The sequence below is a fragment of the Haliotis asinina genome, chromosome 9 (genome assembly GCF_037392515.1).
Source record: "Haliotis asinina isolate JCU_RB_2024 chromosome 9, JCU_Hal_asi_v2, whole genome shotgun sequence".
Taxonomy (NCBI): domain Eukaryota; kingdom Metazoa; phylum Mollusca; class Gastropoda; order Lepetellida; family Haliotidae; genus Haliotis; species Haliotis asinina.
In genome coordinates this window covers 51,799,620-51,820,051 of record NC_090288.1, presented here as the reverse complement: position 1 = coordinate 51,820,051, position 20,432 = coordinate 51,799,620, and the positions used below count along the sequence as shown (strand labels likewise).

Genomic DNA, 20,432 nt, shown 5'->3' with positions numbered 1-20,432 from the left:
ATTAGCACCTGGGAGACACCTGCAGTCATATGCTAAGCTGCATCAAAGTTAAAATGTGTGACATCTAAAATTTATGCAAATACATAAAACGTTTACATTCCCAAAAATAAGTTTTCAAACCAGTTCAGGTCTAAGGTTTTCACTTCCTTGTTAAATTTCCTTACAACAAATCGATACAATTCGCTCGGAGCCTTGACCCACAATCCTTTGCAATGACAATATCAAAAGCATTTTCTCCTATGTGCACTTCCAGTCTCCTCGAAAGGTCCCAGGCAAATATTCCTGAGGGAGGGTGAAGCCCATAACACCTTCCTTTGGTCCCCTGGGTTCCAATGTACAAGTCCCTTCTTGCTACATTTCCTGACACAGCCAGCACTTCAACAACAAATACCTGTGTCCTGATGTCGAATGTTGTACTCATTACCTGTATATTCACGCAGCACAACAATCACACCCCTCAGCTTATTGTGTGTGTGTACCATTTCCAGTGATATTTTTGAAACAAATTTATCTTTGGTAATGCTAAAGGGCAAGATAAAAATGGTGCTGAACATTGCATTCAAATTTTTGGGACCTGCATAGCATGAATGTGAGTCACTGTTTGTACTACCTTGGGCTTAGGTAAGTTGCTACCCTATTGAAGTTCTATGCAACAGTTTATAACAAATGCAGAACTATATTCTCAAGCCGACCACTACAATTAGAAGGCAGACTTCAAGTTGACCAGGAATTGTTTTATCCCTTAACTGGAGCATCAGGCAAGGAAACAACAGTACCATCTTTCCGTGTGAAACGCAGACGTGAACCAAACTAGTTGTACCTTCTCCGACAGATGTATCCTCTATACTATTTCAAATTTCTAGATTCTGTCACATCCAAAAATCATCAGTTGAAGCGATACCAATATCAGTGAAATATACAAAAATCAAAATATTGTACATGTCAAAATCAAAGATTTTTTTCAATATATATGGTATGACAGGATTATTTTGCACTGGTGATTAACCCTACTTAAATCAATATAGTGATTGGTTAATTTTCATACTTCAGTCAATCAAGCTCCAGCAAGCATTCCTACAGCTGTCCACCTTGTGCTCCGTTTACCTTTGACCTCAGTGCTACACACGACTATGTCCTCTTGTACTTGACCATGTGGTCACTTGTCACCTTAATGAGGTAATGTATGGTGATACAGGTATCAGATTAACATTAACCTCACATCACACTAGTGTACACTGATAAAACAAGTAAATATGCTGGCTTCAGTGACTGAGAAAATTATAGTGGCTTCAAAAGTCATTCTCTATCTATGTTAGGCCATAAGGTTTTAATCTGTCATTTATATATAACGTTTAAATAAACATATAGTTACTGAAAATGAAGAGAAGTGTGACAATAATGTATTGAAACTAATGACATTTTTGTTTTGATATTAACTTCTTTTCTCAGGAAGTAATTAAATATCAGGTGGTAAAGTATACCTATCTGGACTAAAAAAACCCCACATAATCACATAATCATTTCCTTCTGTAAACAAACCACATATAAATATCAACAAACACTCTTATTAATATATCCAGAAACAAAGAGATAAAAACTATTACTGCTTAGCTATTCATTTTGACAGAAACATTATGGTATCACCTCAGCAAATCCTGCCACCCTGATTGGATGACACAGATTTGTCTGGGTTAGAGCACGTCAATGTGCTTGTGATATTCAGCCTTGCATTGCTTATCAAACACTAGCTACCTCATAACTTTTCTATCACTGTCACGCCATAAATTTGCAGTTTTTTTCTGTTTCCGCTCCGTCCTTTGTCAAGACTGTCCGTCGTCAGGCTTCACACATGGGCAAATAAGGACTGCTATTATCAATTTCTAAAGCAATTCATTTTTAATTCTTTTATGTTTGAACAAAGTATGTGCATGAAAAGATGAGACCATTTCAATTACGTCGCAACGGGCGGGTATAAGTCTATACTGGCTTGTTGGCAAATGCACTCCAAAGAAATTTAAGGGTAACATCGTATGCACTGAAGATTCAGACTTGAACAATTATAATGTAAATTTTCGACTGAAATTATATTGAAAAGTTAAACATGAAATTCAACTGAAGTCTTCAGAGAGTTATTCAATAAGCAGTTGAGTCTGCCTGCACTGAGTACATGTAAATATTGGAACTTCTACATGTCCGATGTGTTCAGACTAAATGTACATAACTAGAGTGGTATTTAATAGCAGATAACCTTTTCTGCTTCATTGTGAAATAACCTAGCATAATCATAATATATTCTAATAGTGTACAACATCAAACCTTTACCTCTTCAGTGGCACTTGCATTTATGTGTCGCTATTCACATATTTATCAGTGTACAATATTATGAAAAGCTTTATTCGGTCTTTACATGAAGTCCACCATTGTAATGGCTTCCACGCTCAACACAAAACTAGGGGCCCTTCACAAACCAGGAAAAAATGTTATTTATGTTACAAAACTCTATCATCAAAAGGTGCTTCCTAATTTTCATGGTTATCTAACACTGTAGTCAAAACAACAATGCTATAAGTTTAGTTGCAGTGGTAGACTATTTCTTAAAGCATCTGTTCGTCAAACAGAAAACCCAAGTTTGATTCTCAACATGTGTACAATGTGTGAAGCCCTTTACTAGTGTCCCCCCAAAATAATATCGCTAACAAGCAGTGCACTCATACTTCTTGAAGTGTCGCTTAATCAATGAAATATGTCACCTTCACAAAATCGTCACATAATTCATAAGTATTTACAGCAGAATTTGTCCACATGCTTTTGTAAATTTTAACGACACTTGCCACTGGGTCTGAATACGGTTCAGATAAAGCCATGAATGTGGTTTGTAAAGTTATTTTGATGCTATACATGATATGCATGAAGTTTGATGGCATATGTTGAAAAACATGGAAAACCACTACCTTAAATACTGCAACTTCAGGCTGCAGATTCTCTTACAAGGTAAACTAACTGTTCTATTTATAAAACTTACTAATCTTTTGCACTGACTTACATTTAACCTCCCTCAGAATTCTCAAAATATTCACCTGAGCAAATACATTTTTCAGTATGACACAAGTTAGAAGACAATCTGTTTGAATTCTTATCCAAGGAGAAACACATCCCTTCGAACTTGGTAAATATGCTTGAAGAAAAAAGTAGTAAATACTTGTCAAGAGCAGAGAAACCTGTCAAAATATATCCCTTCATATTTAGTAAATATGTTTGCTTAAACGAACAGTGATTACTTGTCAAAACCAGGAAAACCTGTCAAAATAAAACAGGTAATATTTTAACAGTAACAAGTTTTTGAGAAAACAGTACATCATGTTCATCTCTCTCTACTTGTCTATCTGCATGTTGATGTCAGGTAAAAAAGTCGTGCTTCCTGTTCACAAAATATGCGTAGGCGATGTATGTTTGATTCTGTGCAATTAAAAACTTCAAAATAGCCTGTGCTGGTTAAATATGGAAGAGCGATTACTCTCCAGTCGCAATGACCTGGCTGGAGGGAACATTACATCCTTGGATGAGGCACTCCTTGTGTCGGTCTGGAGGTCAATCATTTCCTCACAGACTCAGTCTCTGGTTAATACATTCACTTACATCCACTTAAATTTTAGTGAAAATGAACACATTTTCATGATACAATAAAGATCAATACTTGCAAAACTATTTTCTTATTTTCAAAGTTTTCAGTTCTGTGAACACTGAGCACTTTAAAAGGATTTTTGTGAGTAATATCCAAACCTAGAATGAAGTTGAAACTTGTTAAAAGTAACAGTACCAAAGTGATGTTGCAGCCCCACAAAAACTCTGTAAGAACAAGTTCACAAAAGTTAATGATACCTGAATATCAGATCAGGACATTACTGTATGTATTGTCAGTCCCACGACAGTTTCTTTTCAACTCAAATGCTGACACATAAAACGTATGAGGAAAGTAAACCTTAACTCAGTAAAATGCATTCACATTTCAAAATCAAAGATGGCTATGTTTCCCTGACTGCCCACAGCTACATTACTCACTGAAGCAGATTCCAGAGTTTGAATTGGTGCCATTGTATCAGGGCTGCATTCCATTAGAATGTCAAAATACCCAATGGGGATAGATTATTGCTCATAATGTCGATCACCAGATTGATTGCTTCCGACTTGACTATTGCCCTGGAGTTGGTCTTAGAGATGGAATATACTCGGTGCTGTGATAAGCAACAAGATTCTACATACGTCATATTTAGGATTAAACTTTCTTAGTAATGTAGTCATAACAAAACTCAAGCCGGATTTTATACATATATAAAGTATGATATATAAGAAGTATTTTCCAAAATAATAACACAACACAGATCTTCTCCTACATGTTTCAATCATGTGTCTTCAGAGAAAAGTGTTTTCAGTTGAACAGACTGTTATGATGTCACTTTTGTCTTGACGTCACAATACAACTATATACAAATGTTGTGACGCGGCATTGCCATGACATCACATTGGCGGCTTTAACACTGACAGTAATACAGTAGAAGCATACGAAAAACAAGTATAATTCCAATACAATGAGTTACTGATTTAACGATGGGCACAATTCTTTTATGAAAAAGTTTTCTTAAGCTTTATGCAGCATGGCATCAACAGTATTCAAAACTTGTAAAAAGAGAAAATTTTAAATTTTATTTCCTTTCCTGTTGCGCATTTGTTGATGTCAGCACTTAAGGGGATGCAAAAACCCTTTTGGGGTCCTTAATCTGCTGTTTATGGATGTGCATTCTGTCCCTCAAGCATTCCATTTGCCCAATGTATTCTTCATGACACCCCTGGCATATAATAACAAAAATAAAATATAATAAAATATGATATATACATATCTTCTGGATCCAGATTTGTCATGAATTACACATATATTCCATCACACCACAAACCATTCCCTACTGTTCCATAAATCTAAGTTAATCTGAGCACTCCATGAAACAGACTTGACCTGGTACCATTTACTGACAAGTGTCTGCCTTTTGAATGTATTTCATCATTATAAAACAAATCCATTCACATTCCTACCTGTCTCATCTACCTTAATCCACACTATTCATAAAAAAGATAGGACAGAGTACCTCTCCCTGCCTACCACTAAGCCTATTTGATATAGCTCCCCTTCCTGCCTCAGCCTCTATCAAACTGTCATCATGTAACCTATCCCATCCCACCGCCCATCAGTCAAACCTTAACCAGGCCTTTAGATGGACATACATCACAATCATCTTTCATGTCCTGGCTGGAGTTAGGACTGAGATTTATACTGGCCGGTCATTGTGATTGTATGAACGAGTCTACATGTGTAAGCCTCTGATCATAAGGCCTGTACAATGATCAAAGAGCCATTCTCTCATTATGATTATAGCATTCTGTCAATTAGACAACACTTGGTTGACTTGGTGAGACATAGGTAATGAGGATAAATACAAGGTATGGCTTCATAAAAGAGAGATGAATCACTTGTGTTAGGTATCTCAAGTATGTTTCAAAGTCCCTGAACCATATCATTTTCCCTTCCACCCTGCCCTTACTGTAATGTTGCTGTCCTAAATGAAGCAAGTCTACATTTTCACGTTTCGTTTTTCTTCAAATTAAATATTGTTTGTTCCTATCAAAATGTTTTTCAGCATTATTACAGCTGTCTTGGCTACAAAAATTAAATGTCTTTATTAATGGTACCTTAAGTATTATGCAACAAATACATCTGCTTGTATTTCATTTAGTCATATACAATTACTATTCTTATTTGCTGGCAATTCATGAAGGCTGCACATAAATGCTGGCGAAAGATTCAGGCTTCTGTCATTGATAATTTAAGTAGCATATATAATATTTGAATAAGAGCAGTGGGTGGACATCTTCACTCTGTCTCTATTACAGCAAATGGATAAACAAACATTTCTTTGTATGTTGGTTTAAATGCTTTACTCAGCAATATACCAGTAATGTGATAGCAGTCTGTATATCATCGAGTATGGACCTGACAATCAAGTGACTGACACCAAGAGCATCGATCTATGCAGTTTGGATACAGCGACCCGCACCAACCAAGTCATGGAGCCTGTGCATCCAATCCTGTCCGGGTGATTCAAACATCATATTTATGTATCTATAGCATGATACTGCAAAACATTTAACAACAAAATTATCCCAGTGGGTACACAGTTTCAAAGGATCACAATAAAATTGGTGAGAAGTATAAGTGTGTGAATTAAACCAGTGTTCCAGAAAGCACTGAAAGTCTGATGTTTATGGAGAAACATTAGGTTAGCATGCTTATTTGAAGCAGGATACACAATGGTGTACACCCTTCATTCTAACGCCAACGTCCTCACAGTGAATGTGACTACTACATAGTACATCTTGGCACGCTTCCTCTCATCCGTCACTACAGTTGTTAATAGGTTTGAACTGAGGCATCCCTATAATTTCATCAAAACTGATACTTTCCTCACTAGCCGAGCAATTTAACTGCTTTACATAAACATATTACACTACCCACCTCAAAGGTCAAACTGGAATGCACTGAAATTGTTCTTAATTTACATATCTTGTGCAGACGGTTGATACAAGGACAACAATGTTTGAACCCCTGGGTAACACCACCCTGTAATCATTCTATCAGGAACAGGTTAGCTGGGGCAGGTTACAAAACAAGCCTGAGGTATTCGGTGCACAAGCAGAGACATACTTGGCCTCTCACCTGGTTTAAGGTTTCAGATATTTTTCTGACCACAGGTTTTTTTTTCAGTGTTGACATTGCCTTTGAGTAAGTGACACAACAGAAGATCATGTGTGTGAAATTCAATCCTTGTGATTAGGGACAACTGATAAGATGCCGCATTCTTCAGTTGCCAGGAAACAATGAGCGTAAGAGCATGTTGATTGATTCATCGAGATAAAAAACCTTTTAGTTCGGTTTCTTTCCTCTCACCTGCACCTGAGATTTAAAAACTTTGCCTAAGAATACAGACACATGTCCACTATTCTACGTGAATCTATCTCCTGCTGTAAAAGCAATGCCTAGGCCGGTGGATATAATTTTCAAAAATACACATTCAGAAACCATGATACAATTTCTCATTACAACAGAAAATAGTCCCTGAACCACAATATCTTATCAGACGATGAAAATTATATTAAAGGGACAGTTACTCATATTTGCTGGCACTGCTAAAAACTTGAGCAACATTCTCTTTAACATGAATATACAATACCATTTAGAAAATGGTCACATGTAACATATGTCATATTTGGGATTATACTCAGTAAAGCATAGATACTAGGACTTTTGTTGGGGTGAGTACCATCCGGGATTCAAATCCTTTTAACATGTACCATAGCCAAGAAAGATAAGCATCACTTCACATACATGCCATCTTGAACAAATGTTTTACTCCCTGGGAAACATACCATGGTAACCCTCATAACCCAGAACCTATGGTGTACCTTTCTTCTTTTCGTACATTATTCTGATGGTTTGGGTGTTCATGTTGACCTTCAAGTGACCATCTGAATGTGTAACCATGACATGGAGAGGATGTGTGATACAGACCAACACCATCTCTGTCGCCATGGCATTGTAACTACATCATGTCACCAGGTCATCAGCTGACACGGGACCATTCTGGCCACCAGACAGCAGCCTGTGTACAGAAACTTGTCGTAAAAGGCATCTAACAGAATCATGTGGTCAGGCTGGTGAACATGAGTTGTGTATGTCATTTTGTTGCAGTTGCATAGATATATGCTCATGATGTCAAATGCTACATAGTCTGGTCGAGATTAGATAATTACAGTGAAACCATCGTATGCCTGAAATATCTGTAAAACACATTAAGAAAAATAGAAATGAAAAAGTGGGAAAAAATAAAACTAATGTGTAATGATTTTGAAGAGTTTAAACATTTCAGAGTGAGTGAGTGAGTGAGTGAGTGAGTTTAGTTTTACGCCTCATTTAGTAAAATGTCAGGAATATCACAGTGGGGACACCAGAAAAAGGGCTTCACATATTGTACCCATGTGGGGAATCGAACCCGGGTCTTCGGTGTGATGAGCGACCGCTTTAACCACTAGGCTACCCCACCACCCCTTAAACATTACAGATGGGATTCATGTACAATAACAAATCACTACAACATGAACATTCACTCTTCATCCAATATAGAATTCAATTACTTCCCTCCTTTTTTGGTTGTCTGGGCCAGACAATCCAGTGATCAACAGCATGAGCATCAATCTAAACAACTGTGGTACATGTTTCCGCCAAGTTAGTGAGTCTGACCACCTGCCATGGACTCCTGATTGGGTGAATGAATGACACAATAGCTCTACTGCTTACTGTCACACAAAACATCATTTAATCAGTTATTCGCAAGAGTGTAAGTTATCTGTTCCTTCAGCTTACAGTGAGCTTTACCATCTGAAACATCCATCTGTATAGTGACCTCTGAAGATGTATTGTACTATCTTCAACAGCAACTCTTAACAAGGAGCCAAATCTCCACCTATGGTGAACTTCCCACAAAGCTCATCTATGGCATCTCCTGATCACCACCGAGGTCACTCATCAATCAGGGGCATGTTTACGTAAACCCATACCCCTTTGAGAATTGTGCCATCTAGCATTACTTAACACCTATGTGTCCCAACACCTAACCTCGCTCTTTCACTGCTGGTGATGATTGAATATTTACCCCATTATTGTTCCCCTAAAGGTCATGACCAAGTTGTTCCCCACTTTCAGGATATCAGTTAAATAATATTACCCTTCCTACTGCCCAGTCTCAAAGCAAGCCCTTCCCCCTTAAACACAACCCTTTGTACAACTGGCCCCTCCTGAGATACTACCCCAAACTTACCCGACAGCTGTAGCTACATGGGGCTCACCCAGTTGTGGCAGGTTATGCCACAATGTTGTGATCACATTGAAAAGAAGACATCAAGGTGATCTATTTATGACATTCTGATGGGGTATTCTTGGCTTAACCTCACATCCCTCCTGTCCTATACCCATCCGCCATATTCATCCCCCCTCCCCTTAACTCCAACTCATATCCCCCTTCATCTCTCTATGCTCCTTTTGACAATGTTCCTCAAGTCTCTCTCACAGTTCCTGAACTGTCACAACCTGCCTTCAGATTTAACTATATCTCTCTAAAAGTACATGACATCCAAAATCCCCATATACAGCCAGCATATCCTCAAATCTCCACAAGCAACCAGTGCTCCCTCAAATCCCCATACAGCCAGCATACCCTCATATACCCATATCAAGCCAGTATATCCTCATAAACCCATACACAGACAGCATATCCTCAAATCTCCATATACAGCTAGTATACCCCCATATACCCATACACAGCTAGCATATCCTCAAATCCCCATATACAGCCAGTATACCCTCATATACCCATATACAGCCAGTATACTCTCATATACCCACACACAGCCAGTATATCCTCAAATCTCCAAATACAGCCAGTATACCCTCATATTCCCATACAGCCAGTATACTCTCATATCCCCATACAGTATACAGCCCGTAATACCCTCAAATCCCCATACATAACTAACAATAAACAGGGTAGTACCCTCATTCCACCCTAGAAAATCTCATTAGTGTTGTTACAGGTCAAACATAAAGCTGTTAACCGATCAGCAGTCACTGACCTGTGATGACCCAGATTAACAATGATATTGAGCAGGTACATAATAAACAAAGTTACTGTGTTGCTATTTGGGATTAGACTGATCATAAGGTCAATTGACTCTTCAAAGTTACTTACACAGAGATGGCCATAATCTGGTACACACTCCCTCAACTTCATTGTGTCCCTCTGCCCAGCCTTTTGAGCAACGTTAACAATTAGTTCCAGAAATAAAATTAACAAAAAAATGAGAAGAATGCAGCATTTGAATTATTATTTGGTCAGTTATATTAACAAATTAAAAGGACTCTAGCAAACTGCATCATTCTGGTTTAACCTTACTGAAGTATTGTTCTACTTCTTTGCTATTAAACATTGTTACAAAAAATAACACAGCATACCTCAAAAAGTAAAAATTATTTCATCTAGTTTTCACATTATCACACTCTGCAATATTCCATCCATATGGCGACAGGACTGCAAGTAACTGAGTCTGTGCAAACAATCCAATGATCAACAGAATGAACACTGACCTACGCAGATGGGATACGATGACATGTCAACTCAGCGACCCTGGTAGCCAACAAGCATTTGTTGCTGAAGACCAAATGCAAACCAGATCTTCACTGAGTTGTCATGACAACTATACCGAAATACCTACACATGCATTTTGAACAAATACTGAACCAGTTCCAGCAACCGAAAAACAAATGTGCCAGTAAAAAGTTATTTCACCAATGAGGAGAGTTCTATGGACATACAACTACCTTGATATTTATATGAACCACATTGTGGTGTAGCTAATACCACTATCAAGCACCCGATAATGATGTTAGAAGCTACACCAAAATGTCGCTAATATTATATATTAGTTATACACACAAAGAACTCTCCTTCTTGTTCATCATAGCAACTTCTAAATGCCACTCAAAGAAATAATATACTCAGAATATTTTTGGTAGAATTCTTTGTAATTGTCATTGTGGATTCGTAATGTCCACGTACGTATCACAATGTTGCTAATCTACTCCCCTCTTAATCAGTATAAACCAACACCCTTGTGTTGTCACTGACAAACAAACTGTTTCTTTTCTTCCCAAACAGGTGTGTTCCTTAAATCGCATTACTAAGGAAGTGTTGGGTACTTACTGTTTGCTGAAAGTGGCCACAGTGGTCACCAGGTGTTGACCGAAGGTCCCCGTCCCCCTCCTAGTCACACTGCTGTCTAAACTATTTCCCTCCTATTGACCAACAGCCCCTCCCCGGGATTCTCACCTGTGGACAGTGACTGACCATGGGGTGGTAACGCCCACTCCTCTCTATCACCCAATCTTACTCTACCCCTGAACAACATCATTCAAAAAAGCAGGTATTATATATCCATACAGATATTTCAAAAGGAATGGAATGAATTGTCACATTTTGGGAAGTTGGAGAGTCAGACAAAAACAAACATATATGGATGAACAACTTCAGGTATACCATCTGAATAATTTCTGAATAAAAGAAACATGTCTGTCTAGACAACTGTATCTGAATATATTTATTCAGTATGCTGCTTCAACTTGAGAATAGTTATAATGAAATATGGTGTCCCTTACACCTGATGGCTGGATATTGTTTCAGCGTATGAGTATATGCAATATGAGTATATAAGTTTGTAAATCCTCTAAAATCACATTTCTTCTATCATATAAAAGTTTTAATTCTTTATCTAATTTTAATTAAAGCCCTGAGCATTAGTGAAGGAAACTAGACTTGCCAAGGGTTCACAAATGTACTTTGTTAGGTTGATTATTTCTGTTTCAGGGACTGTTAGTAAGACTAACTAAACCTGTTCGTAATGTTTGAAAAAAAATACATATTTAAGATATATATTTATCAGATATCAGAATATAAACCTAAACTGCAATCTATATCTTTTAGAGCATATTTACTATGTGCTTCAGATAGATTTTACTTGTTTTAAGTTGAAACCAGTACAATTGGGAAGGTTTTTCAACCATACCATTTCAAAGGCACCATCGCAATTTGTTATGTCAAAAATGAGAAAATAGAAAAAAAGGCAATTAAACTGAAAACCATAGCATTCAAATAGTAATATTCAATAAAAAAACACTGTAAGACATGTCAAGGCTGTCTTAAGCCCATTGGATGGAATTTCTTTTCAAATTTGAGCAACTTTAACCAACAGGCTTTCTCCTTACCATGGCAACAAAGACTGCAGACAGAGGCACGTGGCTTCATTCAAACGACCCCCATTCAGATTTCACAAAATTAATCTGGAATTGAAGCGATCCAGTGAGGAGAAACGCCAGATGGCGAGAGTTATTGTTCATGGCCTCCAGTCAGCCAATCAATGAAGGGTGGCATCCAGTACAAGGGTTTTAGCAGGAGGGATGTGTCTTGTGTGGGGAGACGCTCCTCGGCTCAATTTGTCAATTATCCGATATGCCACTATGGGTTTTAAAAGAAATATTTTAAAATCATGTTATCACTGATGAAAAAGATTATTAATTGCCTTAATCACTATCTTTTGTTAATTTGATATGCCTGCTTAATATTTCTCATTCAAAGATGAAATTTCCCTCAAAAGACGTTATGTTTTCATGGTTCACAACACAACATGTCTGTTTGAGCAAAAATCAATTGTTTGGGTTAATTTGTAATAAAATAAAAAATTCAAATGGAAAAGGAATTTAATGATTCAAGTCACCATAGTCACCAGCTTTTTTTTTATTCCAACAATAGAAATACCTTTTACAAAATATTAAACAATTATCTACAATAACAGTTCTATTGCTTAAATTGAATCTCAAATCAACACCACTGATATACTGATATATACAAAGACATAACAACTAAATATTTAACAACATGCTCTAATTGTACTTAAGATAGTGATGTGTCTAGATAACAATGTACTCACATAAAACAAAGACTGACTGTAAGAACAACACCTATTATCCCCCTCTACATCCTTAAACAAACCATCCCCCATCAATCTCATCCACAGATTCCATTGTCCTTATAAATGACCACAATAGCCCCTGACTGACCAACCTAATGATAATCCTCTGGTTGTTTAATTACTGTCTGGACATTAGGGAGTGAGAAAGTCTGCGGCCTGAGGCTTAGCTGCACAGCTAACAAGCCTCTGCTGCAGGCATATTTCTTCTAGAGTGAATATTTACCAAACTGCAGAGGTGTGTGATGTTAAGACGTCTCTGACATGGCTTGTACAAGTCAAACACCTTCGCTAATTTGCCGTTACGACATGTCATGATTTAACGCTAATACCAGCATATTCAGACTCTAAATCAAAAGGGAGCTATTTTGTATGAAACCTTAAAAGTAACTTTCACAACTGTGTACTTATCACTTAGAATACCAGTCTTGTGACAATATACAGTTCATTAAAATACTGTCAATTTCATATAAAATATCATGAATTTCAAATTGTCGCCACAAAATTGTAATTGGCATGTATGATTATCATGCAAGCATCACCAATAACTGAAAATATACAGTTTGCTGTTAGTTCTGCTAAATCATTTTCAGTGTACATTTTAATTTGTCCCTATATTTGCTTTGATGTCTAGTCAAATGCTCACAGCAAACAGCAAAAAACTTAAATTGGTTTTTGCCTGTCCAAAATTAGTTCTTACAGAAAATCTTTTTTACTATGGCACTGTACAATACTAATGCTATGCAGCAACTACTGACAAAAAAGTATTCTGCAGTAATGTAACCTGGCTCATGAATACAGTCGACAAGTAAATCAATCCTTGGCACCCAGGCTTTGGTCCATGCAGGTATTTTCATTCAACCATTTTATGAACAGAATCAATTAGTCATGCTTATGTCTACAGCACAGCCTGCCAATTATCAATATTTCACAATCAAAAGGCTGTGAATGATGACAACAGCTTAGATCATCTGTCTGCTGAACTCACACAATGATTGTGCATGCATCGACAGGTATGTATGTCGTTAGTGCTTCCACAGGTACATAAGTCAATCAAACAGTGTCTGACATGTTCGCAAGGACGTGAGTAATCACAAGTGTTTGGCACAATGATTACATCACACAACATGGATCAACCCATAGTGTCTGCACGTTAAAAGTACTTGAAATTAAAGTGCAAAGAACAATCTGATACAGAAAATTAAAATAAATAGAGGTCAGGTGTGGAAATAATACTTTTTAGGGACAAAAATGGATTGTATGATACAGGAAAAATATTTACTTTTGCTAAGTTGAATGTACAAGCGCTGGGAAGTTGTACAAATGAATGGGTAAAACAGTATGAAAATAAACTGACTCACAATTTATCTTAACAAGTCCAGCATTTGAGAAACTAGGGCTTTAATAATCTTGAGGATGCAGGGAGTGGGGGTTGGGCCAAACAGACTCCTAGTGACGTGGCGTTCGAAAGTATTGTAGCCACACTTAAACTGAAAAGGGCTCGTATAAACACCTTCATGTGTGAGTGAGCTTTGTTTTACGCTGCTTTTAGCAATATTCCAACAATATCACAGCGGAGACACCAGTAATAGGCTTTATATATTGTATTCATGTGGGGAATAGAATGGGTCTTCAGGAGTAGCATGAAAATGCATATTAGACAATATAAGCTGACATGACATAAGCTGTTTGTCAAATGAACATGACTGTAGACACGCCAGACTTCTACCACTGTCATGTTCTGTTTACAGGTAGAGAAGGAGCTATTCTTCATCAATTGATGATGTACATTTCACTCCTTGAAATAGACACCAGGCATGATGATATGAGACATGTTAGCATCTGTTGTAGTTAGTATTTTACATTCTCTCACAAATCAATACTGTACTTGATTTGAGACATACTTTAAGGCTATTTGCAATCCAACTGCACTTCGATAAGCTGCTCTTAAGCATGGATTTCAGTTTTAAAACAGGATACTGGCAACAATGTCAATAAATAAATTTAACAGTCTGGAAATATACACCAAAACTTAAGCCTTTTGGTATCCACAACATTCCAGCGTCCATGAAAACAAAATTAGAATTATTGGTGATTGAAATCCTGATGACAGTCCGAAATGAAAATACAAAGATCTCTTAAAAGCAGCCATAGCTCATAAACTACCTTGAATGAATAGAGACCTGTCTGTCTCCATGAATCAGGGGACTGAACCATTCTGCAGTGTAAATATGACAACCACAGCCCGACCCCATGCATGTGGAACCCCAAAAAAGGAAAGTTCCTTCCAAAGGAAGGCATCCTTATGTTTTTAGGAACACAGATTCAGGGATGTGCTGACTTTGATGTGAAACCCAAAAAGCATCTTGCCCATGTCAAAATCCAACTATTATGTTTGTTCTTCAGCTAATACAGAAAAATGGCAACAAGGGCTGCATTCTACAAGATTAAAATTATTTGTACATGGATCTACCATCTTCTTCTGCCATGCTGATCCACAGCTTCGGTTCTTTGTTCAATTTATTTTCCGTTTAGGAGAACAGGATAACAATGGAGGGCCGTTTCACCAAGGACAAGGGGTCTAAAGATTCAAGTTCCTTGCATAGGCTCACAACCAGCCAATAAAACCATAATCCAAAATAATAAGATACAGCCCATTGCCTTGAGAGTTTATTCTTCAATAAATAACGACTTTCATGGTACTGCCAAAGACACACATCTTGTGCTATACAGACACACAGAAACAGTCATCAGTAATTTTGGTCATCTCTTCCTTGTTTTCTTCAAATAAGGTTTATTAACTGTCCATTAAATCACAAGACAGACTGACATGCCCCACTTTCATTAATCCTTGTTTTGAGTGATTTCTTTGACAATAAAGAATAGGTCTATGTGCTAAGTTCATTAAATCACAGTTCATTATTGTCCCCTTGTTATAAGTTCTAATTTTTTACAAATAACATTAATCAAGGACATTTTCATGCAGCTGTTGTACAATATTCTGTTATACTGAAATTAAAAATATCTTTTTAAAATGTTTTATTAACATTAGGGTTTTGTTGTCATAATGTTAAGTTTCTATTATACAGACTCATAAAGTATTGCATGCAGTCCAATCAAGGGTAATGTCATCATTTTATTCTTTGCAAAATGTCACAAAGTATTGTCAAAATGGTACAATATTGAATTTATGTTCCATCTTCACATCACTAAGTTTTCTTTGAACCTCATAATATTATTGGATATTTTGGTATGCCACATTTTACCACTAAAGCATATTTCAGAAGTTTTCTGTGGTGAAGCATAATAGTTATGGTGTTTGCTTGTCACACTGAATGTATGGGATCAGCCCTCAACAGGGGCACAATGTGAGAGAGCATTTCTGGTGTTCCCTGCTGAAATATTGTTACAAGCAGCGTAAAACTACACTTATTCATATTCTGAAAATAGCTAATATAGCAAAGTATAAAGACTACTATGTGCTGTGTGGAGAACACAATGATCTTCAGTGTCTGGGAGCTAATAGCCATATTGCCCTCTTGGCTGTGCAATTCACACTTCACCAGTAGTTAATTGTCTATAGCTGTCCATCAGATAGTGATTGACACGAATTAACAGCTCTGATCTGACAATGGTCAGACTGACTGGACACTATGTGACTATTAATTACAGACAGTCAGATCTGTCCTCTTAATGACAACATCAAATGAGACTTTTAAAAACTGCCTGTCTCCTCTCTTCTAAGAGGTCTAGTTCTCAAATTTACAACCAGAAATGAAACAATAGAAATACAGAAAAGAGTATAGTAAAATGTGTATTTACATTGCTACTACTATAGATTTGTTTATCATAACAACACACACACATATTTCAAAATCATAATATTTCTTGGTGTTACCAACTGGTTTGTAACTAGTTCTCAAGCACAAGTTAGTTTGTATTTAGCTAAAGAATCTGAGGCTTTAAGAGAGGTGCCCCCCTTGTACACTGTGACTATTCTGCCTATATATGTTTCAGGTTTGCAAACCATTTTCTGAAATATCTCAGCAAATTCATAAAACAAACACATATTTTTTAAATGCCAAACAACATTCTACTGGAACGCCAAAGCCTGGTGAATTTTATGTTAATTCATTAATCATGTAGCTGATTCCGACTTTATAGCACTGGGATAGTATTTTACACAAGTAAGTATGACTACCTCTAGCATAACATTTAGCCATTGAAAGGAAAATCAGCAGTGATCCAGTGATGACAAGGGAGCAGATGACTACAGACAATGAGGATTAGATGAGGAGGCATACTCTCATAATAACATGAGATTAAGAGTAAGAAACAATGAAGAAATGAAAGCTAATAGAAAATATATTTGGTGGCACTGCAACTAACTGAATTGTCAGGTTTGTTAATTCAACAAAAGCAGCTCGCGAATCCCTATTACCCCCAGTTAAGGGCTGGGTGTGTTGAAACGGGTGGCTGTCATAAAAGGGGTGGGGTAAGGGTGGACGATGACCTACCTGTTCTCCAGTGTTTCTCTCAATCCCCAACTTGACCTTTCCATACGTCCCCTCTCCCAGTGTCTTGACCAACTCAAACCTATGTTTGAGGTTATGTCTGCTGTGATGGACGGACAACCCTCGCCCCGTGGGTCGGGGCCGTAGTCGCCCTGGGGTGGGGGCACGTGTCATCTCCCGCATGGTATCAGCCATTTCCTTAGACTTCGAAGGCATCACACCAAGGAATAATTTCCGAGCTAGGGTAATCCACCCTCTGATGTATGACGTCCCGGGGGTAGCCGACCGTACCACCGGGTGTTATGCTAGCTGCAAGTAACTGTCACAAGATGAATACCATTCTACTCCAAGTAGCTGCAAATGTTAATACGTCTCCATTTGCCGTTCGAGCTGTCAATTTGAAAACATAAATGCCAATCGTCTCAAAGAACTGTTACCAATCCGATCACAATGTTCAGCTATGGTATAACACACATTTCACACGACCGATATTCCATCCATGATACAATGATTCCACGGTACTACGGTGGCCAGACAGTGGTTGCTAACACATGTATATTCCCCACACGTCTGTCCTGATTAGCGCTGTAAAACGTAATGGGACAGTTCACTGGACAATGTGTATCTGATCGTCTCACAGGCCACCTCCTTCCCACTCGCTTGGCTATGGTACTGTTGCGTGTAATTCGGTCTACAACGCTGTCACCCGCGGTAGGCGGAGCTAGGTAAAAATACACATGTGAGCCCATACATTGACAAAGTCGCTTCCTGGTGTGACGTCACAGAAGCCGCATTGTGCGTATAAATCCGCTACGCGAAATAGTGCTTCATTCTATATCTGTTATGTATTCAAGGAATTATCCACGAGTAATGTTATGAATAAAACTACATTACTATTGCTACTTTTAAACTGCAGACTGATATTAAAGATAATATAATTCTATTTTATTATAAGAATAGTTTCATTTTCCGGCGTCGCTAGCGGAGTGATTTCAGGACGAAATGTCACCTCAGTTCAAAGTTGAACCGCCCCACGTGTACCGGCGGCCGCTTCAGATAAGTGCTTTATGTTCTCTTCGATCAGTTTTCATCGGCGCAATATTTTCAAACGAACATTTAAAATCTGTGACATTCACTGCCGAAACAACTTCAAGAATGACGTTAAAATACAGAACCTAGGAGCGTAAAATTGTTTATCAACCGATTGTGTATGCAGTTAACGTAAAAACGAAGCGACTTCATGAATTACGTGAATATACACAGTCCATGAGCGAAAAATGTGAGTTAAGGGTCAGGGTTGTATTGCAATGAATAAGGCGTCCCTTTGAAAATGTTGTCATTTATTTAATGTTGTGGTACTCAAAGTATTATTGATAAGATAATTTCCAGGTATGATATGACCCACAAGAATATTCAAATTTTAACGTTTGCGTAATAAAAGTGTTGCTGCAACTGACAGAAAGACATTCAACGTTTGTACGTTAAACAATTTGCAAGTTACTGGCGACCATTTCATGACACATGAGTGGAATATCTTTACTACTCCTCTACGAATATGTAGTGTGTTGTGGATGGTTCGTTTACTGGTCCAAACTTAGCTACTGCAGTCCGCCGTGTGATGAGGTTCAAGCAGCCTTGAGGTAGACCCGCAGGGCCGAGTGTGATGAAGGAGCCACTTGAAGATGTCCTCGGTGGTTCCGATGCAGATACATCTGTGTTGACACTCATGTGATTGGCTCTTGAGAACATGAACATGGTGGACTCTTGAAGACTTTGTTACCCCGTGGGGATTCTTAAAAAATCCTTGGTCGTGAGCGAGTGAGAGTGGTTCTATCCTGCTTTGGGCAACACAAATGTATTTCTTCAAAAACATGGCGGTTTTCTCCAGAAATGTTCTTCACACATTGTAACTGTGGGGAATTGAACCTATACTGACGATACGGGGACTTAGAAGGTGTTATAAACAGGACAGGTGACTTGGACTGTCATTGTATCCAACAATGTGGATTGTTGTTTATGATATCGATCACGGGATTGCCTGGTCCAGTTTTCATTAAATATTGGTCAATGTCAATATATGGGCGGAATCATGCTGAGCGTGGTGTTTAACAACAAACAAAACACAGTACACTTTTCTACAAACGACGAAATCACGAATATGACACAAAAATGGCTCTGATTCACATTCCTGGTGGCAGCATGGCTACAAAATTGCCGATGCGATGTGAAAAAGAAAAGAAAAATAATAACAATTCACTCATACACTGGAATCAAGCAGTCAGTGTGTTTGAGACCCAAGAAGATATATCAACAAAACGTCATATGCACATTTTTCACTTTAAAAAATCAACCTGTTTACGTGATAATATGCATGCATGTCGTAAGAGGCGACAAACGGGATCGGGTGGTCAGATTCCTCGAACTGGTTGACATATGTCATCTTATCCCATTTGAGTACATCGATGCTCATACTGCTGATCACTGGATTGTCTGCTCCAGATTCGATTATTTACCAACGGCCGCCATATAGCTGGATTATTGCTCGGCGTAAAACTGAAGCCATTTACTTAGTTTCGTGGTATTTATTTACGTTCATTTCAACAAAAGTCAAAGAAATTATTTTATAATTTATTAACGTATGCAAAAACATTATTAGAATTTGTGTTAAGCACAAATTATCGCGACAATATCTCAAACTTGTGATCTTTCCAGCAGAAAATCAAGCAGGATACAATTTACTCAGAAGAATAGAATCTTCAGTACGTCAGTGTACTGGACACACTCTTGAATTCCTGTCGTGATTCAGATGTCTACAGCACGATCTCTTTCTCGAGTGCCCATGTAGGTCAGCACAATTAAATGATTGTGTACTAAAAGAGACTGTAAAAGAGTAGGCAAACCTCAAAAGTCACGTGATCTGGTAATCGTTCGCCAGTCTTCCCTCTCTCCCAAATCCTGATGCAACCGACTCTAATAAAGGTGTGTTAACTCAGTTTATCGTATCGAATCTGAGCGTATATTCCACTGTATATTTTGATTATTTATTGAGCATTTCCCTTATACATTGTAAAAATAAATTGTACCAAATACAAACCCTCGTCCACATCACATGGCTAAGGTCACGAATTTAGCATCATACGAATCGTACATAAAATAACAATTTATTTTTCATTCGAGCACAAAACAATACCGCACGAGTTAGTCCCCTTAGGTTACGTTCGCTCTAAATTACATTTACGC

General features: G+C 37.8%; 1 protein-coding gene across 1 annotated transcript in view; it reads right to left on the bottom strand.

Annotated features, from left to right (window-relative positions):
* Positions 1–17,968, bottom strand: part of LOC137295802 (NUAK family SNF1-like kinase 1) — a 72,356-nt gene extending 54,388 nt beyond the window's left edge. The window contains exon 1 of the mRNA XM_067827354.1: positions 17,196–17,968. Within this exon, the coding sequence (XP_067683455.1) occupies positions 17,196–17,408 (213 nt within the window). The 5' untranslated portion in view covers positions 17,409–17,968. The remainder of the gene's footprint in view (positions 1–17,195) is intronic.
* Positions 17,969–20,432: the final 2,464 nt, after the last annotated feature.